This window comes from Cydia amplana, chromosome 22 (assembly GCF_948474715.1).
Source record: "Cydia amplana chromosome 22, ilCydAmpl1.1, whole genome shotgun sequence".
Taxonomy (NCBI): domain Eukaryota; kingdom Metazoa; phylum Arthropoda; class Insecta; order Lepidoptera; family Tortricidae; genus Cydia; species Cydia amplana.
In genome coordinates this window covers 5,731,197-5,743,855 of record NC_086090.1, presented here as the reverse complement: position 1 = coordinate 5,743,855, position 12,659 = coordinate 5,731,197, and the positions used below count along the sequence as shown (strand labels likewise).

At 39.0% G+C, this 12,659-nt stretch overlaps 1 protein-coding gene across 1 annotated transcript in view; it reads left to right on the top strand.

Annotated features, from left to right (window-relative positions):
* The window catches only part of LOC134658509 (latent-transforming growth factor beta-binding protein 4-like), a 32,373-nt gene that overhangs the window by 19,096 nt on the left and 618 nt on the right, over nt 1-12,659 (top strand). The window contains exons 14-24 of the mRNA XM_063514194.1: nt 212-382; nt 948-1,160; nt 1,540-1,638; nt 2,009-2,200; nt 2,842-2,993; nt 3,442-3,534; nt 3,984-4,105; nt 10,836-10,996; nt 11,354-11,489; nt 11,847-11,967; nt 12,283-12,401. Of these exons, the coding sequence (XP_063370264.1) occupies nt 212-382; nt 948-1,160; nt 1,540-1,638; nt 2,009-2,200; nt 2,842-2,993; nt 3,442-3,534; nt 3,984-4,105; nt 10,836-10,996; nt 11,354-11,489; nt 11,847-11,967; nt 12,283-12,401 (1,579 nt within the window). The remainder of the gene's footprint in view (nt 1-211; nt 383-947; nt 1,161-1,539; nt 1,639-2,008; nt 2,201-2,841; nt 2,994-3,441; nt 3,535-3,983; nt 4,106-10,835; nt 10,997-11,353; nt 11,490-11,846; nt 11,968-12,282; nt 12,402-12,659) is intronic.

Here is a 12,659-nt window from a genome sequence, read left to right as displayed (position 1 = left end):
TAACTTGTCACTTGGCATACCTATTACCTAGATCTATATTAACTTTTTAATTCTAGCTAGCTATAAGAATATACTTGCAAAATATCCTTTTTAGGGTGCCAATTGCCATGTGTTTCCATAATTTAATTGTACGCAATGAACGATTTCTGATTACTGAACACAACAAAACTTTATCTTTGTTTCATTATGGAAGCTTTAATGTGTGTTTTAGATATCGACGAATGCGCCGGCCGCCACATTTGCAGTGCACTGGAAGCCTGCAAGAACGAGCCTGGACGGTACCGCTGCGAGTGTATAACGGGCTTTAGGAGAGACCCATCGGGGTACTGTGCGGTGGCACCCACCATCCCCACCACTTCCTCCACTACTTCAACTACCACAGGTAAGCAAGGGCGGATTTAAGGATGACTCACGTTAGACCGGGCCGGAACTTCCGGAGCTAACTTTTCTATGACAGAGGACGGTGATCACGTGATGCTTTCCATAGAAAACGAAGCTCCGGAAGCTCGGACACGGCCCGGTCTAACGGGAGTCATCCTTTAGGGGGCGAAGGGAGGCTCAAGCTCAAGCCCCTCTAAACGTAAGTCCGTACGTTGGGGTTCAAGTTCCTCCCAAATCAATCCTGTTACCACTACTGCGGGTAAGGAAAAGTAAGAGCTACATCCCCACTGAACACAAGCACAAGTCGGGATTATGTGCCTAACTGTATTTACACTCGTACGAACCTGGACGGTACCGCTATGAGTGTATAAAAGACTTTAGAAGGGATCCGCCGAGCTGCGATGCAGTCTTCCACTACCTTTACATCTACTACAACATCCACAGGTAAAGTGGAAAAGACTAATAAGGTTTGTACTCCGTAGTTTTAGTTTACCACACAACTCATTAGACATCAAACTGACGAGGCCAGCCCAGTGTCTTTTTAATTGGACCGCCGTATGTTCCAGAGGCCCCACGGCCGTATATCCCACCACAACCACGGCCGCAGCCCCGACCTCAATCACCGCAGCCCCGACCTGAATCGCCGCAACCTCGACCGCAACCATCACCACAACCGCGGCCACAACCACGACCGCAGCCGCAACCGCAGCGGCCGCCGCAGACACCGCACTTCTGCGAGATGGGATACATCTATGACTCCAGGCAGGGACAGTGTGTTGGTAAGGACTTTCATTAGGTGTCTCGTTCATTTAATTTTTTTTTAATCCACGGGTAAAACCTAGTAGGTCCTTGTAGCATACACAGTGCCGGAAGTCTACAATAATTAATAGTCAGATAGATGTGACAAATATCAAATATATAGGTATAAATATGTATGGTCAATCAATGGTAATAAATCAATGGAAATTTCAACAAACAATGGATAATAATCGTATTCATAAAATGAAAATCTGGATATACGGCTCGGATATGCCTGTGATGATTGGTACTTTTTCTGGAAGTCACATAACAGAAATATTATTTGGTGTCAAGCTTATTACAAAATCCAAATTATTAATATACTATCTTTATATTTATTTAAATACTATGTTTTTCCAGATATCGACGAGTGCGCTACAAATCGGCACACTTGCGTAGCGAACGAGCGTTGCATTAATGTTGATGGCGGCTTCCAGTGCGAAAAAGCACCAGTATATGGTATTCATTTTTGTTCTTTATTACTTACTATGTTTTTAAGCACAGGGGGCTACCATAAATTTCCAACCAGGGAACAAATCAAATTATTTTCTGAAATATTTTTTGGTACTTGGTCACTTTTTCAGTTTATAATTACCATAAATTTGTTAATTCCATCTATTTTATGGCTGCTAACTTATGGCGTACACTGAATTGCAAAATTTCTTTAAAGCAAGTACCTATTAAGAACATCAAGAACATGTTCTTCGCCGTCATTCGTCATTTTCACATGAGTATAATTTTGATCAGACCATTTTGAATTCCATAAGTTTACGCTACGTGTACACCTTCTGATTTATACAATCATAATTATGTGTATTTATTTTTTTAGTTCCACCGGCACAAAACCCGCCCAGGCCCCGCCCCAACTCTCGGGACCCTCACGTGATCACAGTGGGCGCCCAGTATGGCACCCGCGGACCTCGCTACCGTCGTCCAACGTATTCTCGTGTGCGCGAAGTCGACGCAGTTATGACGTCGTGTCAGAAGGGCTACCGGCTGACCTCCGACAAGATGTGCTTGGGTGAGTATCTCACGTAGTTCAGGGCAACGCAACCCGCGTCCCAATCTCTGGGAGCCTCTCGTCATAAGCCACGCCGCTTTTAAGTATAGTTAATATTTTGTGTTTGTTTGTATTTGTATCTACTTTTTGTCACTAACTTAGATTTATAAGTTTTGTTTAGCCTTAAGTACTAACAATAATATGGATTTTTTTATTCGAAATAAAAATATTGAATTGAATTGAATTGAATAGAATAAGAGTGTGCGGCTAGTGCGCCACCAACAGATAAAATGAACTGACACTAATATTTCCCAAATGTTAAAAACAAAACTGCGCCATCCGCACTTGACAGACTAATTAACGAGGTCACCCGGCGCGCCGCGGCCGTTTACTATGTAACTTTCCATACAATTAACTTTAGCGAACTCTTTCACGATGACAAACAGTTTGGTGCAACCGATCCTTAATCTCTTTAGACTAGACGCTAGACGTTCGGTTGTTCGGCGGTTCAGCACCCAAATCATTTTGATGCCTTCAAAAATGTGATACAAGTAGAAAATACTGCATGTAATTTCAACTTGAATAAGCTGGCTTACCTATGTACTTTTGCTGAGACCGTTTTAAAAAAAATACAATCTTAACATGATTTATTCTGCTGCCAGACATCGACGAATGTGCCGTAAACCAGTCAGAGTGCGGTCCTCTGCAGCGCTGTGAGAACTTCTTTGGCGGACATTCTTGCCAGTGCCCAGCTGGCCACCAGCTTGTCGGTGCTAAAGATTGCGAGGACATCGACGAGTGTCAATACGGAAACGTGAGTATACACTATTTACTAGCTGTCTTTAAGCCAGGCATTGTATTTGACGGGCTTGGATTAGCTAGAGTGCAGTTGTTTGCAGTGCGGCGTACCTATACACTTTACATGCTACTTTTAATGCTAGTGTACCCCTGTACACTAGCTGGTCTGCGTTAAAGATTTGGGGCATTCAAGAGCAAGTCATACTTAGTTAACGTTAATTAATAGGTTCGTTAAACCTAATTGGGTCATTATCTATGAAAAGGGACCTTATTGTCGATGGCGTTTACGCCGCACAGCGTCACGCGACATTGTATTACTATCGGAGCATCGTTAATAATGACGTAAGCGCCATCGACAATAAGGTCCCTTTTCATAGATAACGTCACATTTAGAGGACACAGATAATGTGCATGGTTTACATAGATAATAGGATATTTTTTATATATTTCACATTTTCTTACAGCCTTGTTCATACTCGTCGAAATGCGTCAACACCGTGGGCTCCTTCCGCTGCGAGTGCAATGAAGGCTTCAGAAATGCACGCTCTAATGACAAAGTAAGTCTTGTGTTAAAACAACATTCAAGTGAAATATCGCGATGTCGATTGACCAGTTTCTCTCCAGTCTTCTGTTTATTGCCCTTGCCTCCAGTAATTCTTCCCAAATGAGCCAATTGGAAAGTAAAATTGATGTCGAACCGATTTCACACCGCCAAGTCTGGAATGATCGTAGGTCTTCTAACTTGCACAAAACACACATTCACGAAAATATAATGTCCAACTATCCGCTACTATTTTACGTCAAACATGGTAATATCGCCACGATATGGGGCATTATTTATGAAAAGGGACCTTATTGTCGATGGCGTTTACGCCGCACAGCGTCACGCGACATTGTAATCATTGTATTACTATCGGAGCATCGTTAATAATGACGTAAACGCCATCAACAATAAGGTCCCTTTTCATAGATAACGTCACATATAATGTTGGTAACATTTTATCAGGTATGCATGGACGTAGACGAGTGCACGGAGACTCCAGGAATCTGCCAGCAGGGTTGCGCTAACGCGTGGGGTTCCTACCGGTGCTACTGCCACCAGGGATACAGGATGCAGGAGGATGGCAAGTAAGTATTTTTTTCTACTCCCGTACTTTTATTTGTCATTTAAAGGGTCGTGCACACACCTTTAAAACCCTACCTTATAGTTGTCAAGACAAGTCTTTAGTCTATTCCCCAAAAAAGAATTTGTGCATACACGCAGTATCTTTTTGGCGATTTTACGATACTTTGTGTAATGACCACTTAAAAAATATTGAATGAAATACAGTGTTGCCAACCTTATTTTAAATGTCATCTCTGACAAATAAGTGAACCATAAACATGATTTTTTTTAATTTCATTCATTCATTCATTCATTCTTTTCCCGCCCGTACCCTCCATCTTTGCTACTTCTTGAATTAAAAACATTTGTTTTTACAATTTTATTTAAAAGTAAGTGCTTGGTCGTAGAAAAAGTATTGTATGCAACGTTGTTTAAGGCGACAGTAGAGGTGGGTAAATTTTCAGATTCTGTCAATTTACCCCATTTCACACACAAGCGCACTTCACGCACACTACCTCACTTTACTGGGACAGGTCATTGACCCATCAAGTTTTTTTAAGATAGCGTTTTGAGTTTAGTGATAACCACTGACCTCTTTTGAGGAACAGAAACTGTAAAAACGTTCCATTGAAAGAAGAAAGAGAAACAATACATTAAATCTTGCTCTCCTTGTCTGTTCATGTCACACGTGACGTATTTAAATTCTAATTTAATTCATTTGATTGTTAACTATTTTCTGCATATTACGGCTTTGTCGAGATACGCGTTTGTAAAGTTATAAATAAATAAATAAAATAAAAATAAAAAGCCTTTTAATTCCTTATTTGAAGTACATAATTTTGCATGCATTCATTATTAGTTATTTTATCAACAGTTAAATTATCACTTAGGTATATCATTTGTTAATATAATGAAAATTAAATTAAAAAATTATTTACTATTATCTATTAATCTAAATTATGTAAGGACCCCTCTTAGGGTGAAGGCCTCCTCCAGTTGTCTCCATTTGTCTCTATCTTGCGCCTCATGTCTCCATCTTTGTAAAGTTAAGTTAAACCGAATAAACCCAGATGTCATTAAGTCAGATGTAAAATTTTATTTACTACTCTATACGGTTATTCATAAGGCGAAAAATCAATTCAATTAGAAATTTAAATAAATAAAGTTTCGGCAGGGTGGAAATTTATTTAAGGCGGACAAAATAAAATTTAAAAATATATGTCGGCTGATGTACCCCTAAGATCTTTACAGATTTACTTGTACGAGTATCGTATATTCGCTATTTATTTTGCTATTAAATTTATAAAATTAAAATAAATAATTAAATATTATACTGGCATTCCACCGCTATTATTTCAGTGCTGAACTGATTATCTTCGATCGTAGCCTTGATGATGTAGTTGTACTTACACTTACGGCGGTAGGAGCGGCAATGAACCCCGCGCAGCGTAGAACGAGAGGTGCGTTGGGGTAAGTGCATATACATATAATTCTTCGTGCGTCTGTCTGTCTGTCCGTCCGTCTGTCACAGTCTATTTTCTCCGAAACTACTGGACCAATTCAGTTGAAATTTGGCACACATATGTAAATTTGGCACACTAATGTAAATTTGTGACCCAAAGATGGACGTGTAACGTAAATAAAATTTATTTTAGAGAATTTGAAATACGGTAGCCATTTTTGGGGGGGGGGGGGTAAATGAAAAAATTAAAAAATAATGTTTTTTAAACTATATAGTGTTACATATCAAATAAAAGAGCTCATTGTAAGAATCTCAAATAATTTTTTTTTTTATAATTTTAGGATTAATAGTTCAGCAGTTATTCATGAAAATAGGCAAAAAATGATCATTCTCCGCCCACCTTCTCCGAAACTACTGGATCTAAAATTTTGAAAAAAATACACAAATTAGTTCTTTACCTATATATGTCAGGAAAATCTATAAGAAATGTGCAGTCAAGCGTGAGACGGACTTAATATACGGAACCCTTGGAATGCGAGTCCGACTCGCACTTGTTTTTGTTTAGCTCTTATTAGGTTTAAGGAGTTTTATGAGTGAAAAAAGAAGTTTTTTGTTTTATGTGCCCGCGTTATTGCCGATCGATTGAGTTTTAAACGATAATTAGACAAAAAAACTTGTTTTTCACCCAACGAATGTAGATCCCCATGACACTTCTTCCAAGTCGCCTTTGGATAGGCTTAATTTTAAAAATAATTGAAATAATGTTCTATATCATACTTGCAAAAAAAATCTAAAAATAATTTACGTGACCAATGCTTATTATTAGTAAATATCTTATAATTTAATATCTGATATATCACACGATACAAAAAATGGCCGCAAAGTTAAAAGTTCATTTATTTACGTTACTAGTCCATCTTTGGATCACCGACTCTTTGTCATATGTGACAAATGTGTACCAAATTTCAATTGAATTAGTCTATTAGGGGCAGACACACGAGTGATCTTAAAAGGGATTTTTTTCTTGAATGATTTGTATGCACTTACCCCAACGCACCTCACGTTCCACGCGGCGCAGCATAATCAGTAAGTACCTAATAATTAATGTCCGACCGAAACACAAATTTCTGTATATATAAATATTGTTGTCCTACTTGCTCCCCAACTTTTGGTCTTTGTCACATAGTTTAGTTTCATAATACGAAGTACTATTTCGTATGTTTCGGCCAGGCCGAAAGATTCGGCCGTTTTTTGGCCGAAACCGAAATTACGGCCGAAACATGATTTTATGGCCGAAACTGGCCGAAACCGAAACCGAATCTTCGATCGGACACTACTAATAATCACAATGGTCTTAAGTACCACAGACCCTACTGTCGCTTAAGTCCTTTATGACAATCTCTGCCTATTAGAACTTATTAAAAAAAAAGAAACCGAGTAATTATATCCAACTACCGAACCTGCTTACAAATTTTCTCGAGATATTTGAGAAATGTGATATGCAAAGGAGAACATTCGAACAAACGAAAGTATTTTTGCCCAAGCTGAAACGGAGACCTTCGCCTACGCTCGGTCAGTGATGGTTTAGGTACAGTCAGCTGCAGGTCACCCCTGCATAGAAGATTGTATGCAGGGGTGGTACCTTTTCTCTGCAGCTGACTGTACACCTATAAAAAATAGTTGTACCTGCTGCAATTTTATACCGGTACCGTACTTTATATTTCAACAGGTACAGGTACAGGCACATAGTACCTTCAAAACGAAGCGGTATTGATAAATAATAACGGTACCGGACAGCCTATAAATAATAATAATAATTCAGCCTATATACAGGGTGGTCCAAACCTTGACGTCCAAAAATTTTTTTTTAGATTCCTCACGTCGTGGGCTATCAGAATATACCCCATGTATGTTAGTCGATTTTTCGTAGTTATCGAGTTATGATTTTTTTTACTTTTAACTTTTCTTATGAAATTCCGGGGTTCCCATACAGAGTGGCTAAAAAATAACTGCATTTCCGTTGCCAGGGAGGTTTTGGGATTATACTGAGCAACTTTTACAATGGGGCCAACCTCGAAACCGCGAAAAAAAATTACCCTTCCATAGAAAATGGACTAGCCAAAATGCATAAAAAAACAAATTTTTTTTCGCGATTTCGGGGTTGGTCCAATAATAAAAGTTGCTCAGTATAATCCCAACACCTCCCTGGCAACGGAATGCAGTTATTTTTCAGCCACTCTGTATGGGAACCCCGGAATTTCATAGGAAAAGTTAAAAGCTTAAAAAATCATAACATGAAAACTACGAAAAAACATACATATGGGGTACATTCTGATAGCCCACGATTTTTGGACGTCAAGGTTTGGACCACCCTGTATAGACAATAATCTCAACGCTAGCCCAATGCGGATTGGGGACTTCACACACAGCTTTGAATTTCTTCGCAAATGTATCCACTACGAGTATGCAGGTTTCCTCACGATGTTTCCTCCTTCACCGAAAAGCTAGTGGTAAATATCAAATGATATTTCGTACATAAGTTCCGAAAAACTCATTGGTACGAGCCAGGATACCAATGAGTTTTTCCTTACCGCTTATACCGTAAAGAAATAATGCAGTCTCTGCTTTGCACGATTATTGTGTGGACATAATTCTTATAATCACCGAAACATACATACCTCTACGCACAGAATGTCATTGAAATAAAACATTGTTTTTTATAGTAAATTTATATAACATTCGATTTATACACATAACAATAAGCAGGCCGGGCCGCAGCGATATTGGCCTGTAAGCTTTATCTCGGTCTCCAAATCCGCAAAACTCGCTGGTACTAAATGCTGATCTTGCCGTTATTAATTATCTTGATTCTTGAAGATTATCAGAACAGCACGTTACGTAATCGCATACATAGACGGAACGAACGTCAACAAAGTAGGTGTAGACACTGCAAGTCTTTAGGTATTAAACGAATTACGCTTCGTATTAATAGATACTTCGATACTTCGATTTAAATGAACATATAATATTCTCTAACATAAATACAAGATTACAATTAATTGACATCAAAAGTCATTGACGTACAGAAGTCATATACATTTTTATAATGACGCAAAATTGATACCAGCATAATGAAAATCAATCCCAATCAGTAAAACGAGTCTTTAAACTTTTTTTCATTTTAAGCGGGTTTTGAAGGAACAAGTTACTTAAATTCGATTGTAATCGTATTGTTTTAGGATAATTTACTGCTGTTTTCGACCGTTACGACCCGTGAATAACAACAACTCACATTTAAAATTTGACTCGAGCTCGACGTGATTATATTTATTTACCCTATTGTATGAAATACAATTTATCTACTGGTATACATTTTCGTATGCGTATATGATGAAATGTCTATAAAAATGTCAAAAACGAGCTACAACGACGTACACGTCTGCTTCGATGCAAGGCCAACGGCCATCTGACTCGAAGAAGAGTTTTGAGTGATGTCGTCAATGTATGGAAATTATACGAAAGTTTACATTTGGGATTGAATTTCTGTGTTGTATTTGTGAGTAAAAATATAAGTAGATAATAATTTGGTAGTTTAGTTATCTAGCCTTCAAAATCCCACAACAACTCAATTACTGTCAAAGACAAAACTGTAATGCGTCTTGCTCAAACGGAACTCCATATTTTGATTTTTGGACAGTTTTAGTGTTGATTTGTAGAGAATTACAGCAAATAAAAAATATTATGGCGTGAAGATCCGGTACACGGCTTCTTCGTGAACAGATTTACGTATAATTTAATGCAGGTATTAATCATTCATTGAACAAATTGATTGCACAAAGTGAGGTCTAAATCGAAAACGTCATATACCGTCCCCTTAACTGACTCAAAAAATACTCGTGGCGTCTTTATTAACAATTTTCGGCTTCGCCTCAAATTGTTACTCACGCCACTCGCCTTTTTTGACCTCTCTTAAACAACGGTTGCATAAAATACTATAGTAGCATTCACATGTGGACAAGTAAACATGAAGAAATGGTTAGAAAAGCGAGCATCTTACGTGGCTAGTCGCCGCTCGGACGAACCATTTTCCTTACTTCTCTCATAGGCCTTACAGTTACCACCGCTGTAGAGAAAGATAAAAGTACAGGATAGGTGAAAATTTCTTTTGGAAAAATGTTATTATAATGTTCAAGACTTTTTATGTGATAGCAGTATGTAATGAGATAGTGACATTTAAATTATTACATAATTATTCCTAAATTTAATTGAATATTAAACTGACATTGTAAGTTTTTATTACTAGTTGTAGGTATTAGGTTAAGGTCAGTTGACATTTATATTTATTAATTTTTTTTTCCAGTTTGTAACTTATATTTTAATTGCAAATAATTGTATTACTTATATAGCTGTATTTTAAATATCGTAAGCCGGAAAGGTACATCATAGCTGCTCCATTGAAAAAACACCCTAACACCTGTACTAATGTATTTACAGCTATGATGACGAAATAATATTATTGATTTGATTTTATTGATGGAATCGTGACAAGAGTCACAAGAAAACGGACTTGACCTTCAGCTATTAGAGATACTTATAACGACAAGAATTTAAGAAGGATGGGTAGCCGGATACGCCGGACAAGCCTAAAGGCGAGCTGCCTACTTTTTAGGGTTCCGTAGCCAAATGGAAAAAAACGGAACCCTTATAGATTCGTCATGTCCGTCTGTCTGTCTGTCCGTCCGTATGTCACAGCCACTTTTCTCCGAAACTATAAGAACTATACTGTTGAAACTTGGTAAGTAGATGTATTCTGTGAACCGCATTAAGATTTTCACACAAAAATAGAAAAAAAAAAAACAATAAATTTTGGGGGTTCCCCATACTTAGAACTGAAAATCAAAAGTTTTTTTTTTCATCAAACCCATACGTGTGGGGTATCTATGGATAGGTCTTCAAAAATGATATTGAGGTTTCTAATATCATTTTTTTCTAAACTGAATAGTTTGCGCGAGAGACACTTCCAAAGTGGTAAAATGTGTGTGTCCCCCCCCCCCCCTGTAACTTCTAAAATAAGAGAATGATAAAACTAAAAAAAATATATGATGTACATTACCATGTAAACTTCCACCGAAAATTGGTTTGAAAGAGATCTAGTAAGTAGTTTTTTTTTTATACGTTATAAATCGCCTAAATACGGAACCCTTCATGGGCGAGTCCGACTCGCACTTGGCCGCTTTTTTAAATGTTAGACAAATATTTACAGTATCGTGTACCATTCTTTCTGTTTCCAGGACGTGCGTGGACGTGGACGAATGTGCAGAATTCGCCGCGTCTGCCTCAAGTCGCAACCGCGCGCGCCTGTGCGGCGGCGAGTGCGTCAATGAACCTGGCAGCTATCGCTGTTCATGTCCCAATGGCTATCGGTTATCAGAAGATCAGCATAGTTGTATCGGTAAGTTCCAGGGCTTGGTGAATCTAGCGGCTAGATAACTGCGTAGAGTTCGCGCCCACCTTGAATCATCAATGAACCTGGCACATACCGGTGCTCAACTCATGTCCCAAGGGATATGGACTATCAAAATACGAGCACGGCAGCATTGCTTTTTTTTAATTTTATAAAGTTAAGGACACTGGAACCTGGTACGTCCAAAAGAGAAATGAATATCGATGACAATTTAATGCTCTGATTATTCTTATTTTACAGTGTACCTACAGTGGTAGGAAACAAAAATTTAGGTACATCAAGTACGTACTTGTAAAGTCTTTAGGGGGAGTGCTCTAGAGATTGTGTAAATTTGTTATTTTGCAGATATTGACGAGTGCGAGACTGGCGAAGCTTCGTGTGCTCGGTCTTCGGATCCTAGCCAAGTGTGTCAAAACACGCGGGGAAGCTACCATTGTCACACCATCAGCTGCCCAGCAGGATACCAGCTGGAAGCGAAACAGTAAGTGACTTTTTAACAAATTAGAACTAAGTAAATAGACTGTAGCATGTTTTTCCGCTTGGTAAAGTGGAAACATTCTCGTAGTCTTTGCTACTTCCTACTATATATAGAACTTCATGGGATGGGGTATATGTCCAATGCGCGGATTCTTTACATCAAAACAAGTTTTAGAAGTCAAAATGCCATTAAGAAATAGGTAGCAGTGGTGGCACGTTCAGTAACGGCCTGTTGTTTAGGTTACGTTTCCTATATCCAGCACAGATCCAAGCGCATTGTGGATTCCGGATAGCGGATTACTGTTCTAAGGGATTGATCAATGTGTTTTGTCTTTATGTACTATATTTTTTTACATTGCAGCCGATGCTCGCGCATCCAGCGGACTTGCGCGATGTCAGACTGGGACTGTGTGCACCAGCCGAGTAGTTACAGCTACAACTTTATTACCTTCGTAGCGAATATCTACCTTCCCCTCGGTCGGGTGAGTATATTGAGTCTGACAAACGCTAACTAACCATCGGTTTAGTTTAGAGGCGCACCGCGGCCTGCCGCATACGCTGCGTCTTACGTAAGCAATAAGCGCGGCGGGCCCACGGCGTTCGCGTTGGCAACGAGATAAACACACACTTCTATAGGTATCAAAGGATTGATTCACCCCGCGCCGCATCGCTTCGCTTCGCGTTCGCGTGTTGTTCGCCTACGTAGTACGCTGCGTTAGAATGCCATGCTTAGGAAAATCCGGGTTTATTACGTCAGTATCTAATGACAGTTTAATTTAATCATGACGTTTTTCCAGGTGGATTTGTTCACGATGCACGGGCCAGCGTGGGCGGACTCCTTCATGAGTTTCGAGATGAGGCTGGTCGACGTGCAGGCAGCGCCGGGAGTCACGCCAGCAAGTCTGGCCTGTTTCGAGTGAGTATCTACTCATACTGTTTTATGGCCCCAACAGTCCCAGCAACATATACTTGAGCTAGCCGCGTCATTATTATCCTCGCCATATTCGATTCCACGTCAGATTTTTTTTCTTCTTTAAATACAAGCAACTGATTTCATTATACCCGGATTCCAGGGTTTCAGGGGGAAACGATAATTATCAATGATAGTCATCTTGATAATTATCGTGATTTTTATGCCTGATAATTATCGAATTTATAATAACCTAAAATTTCA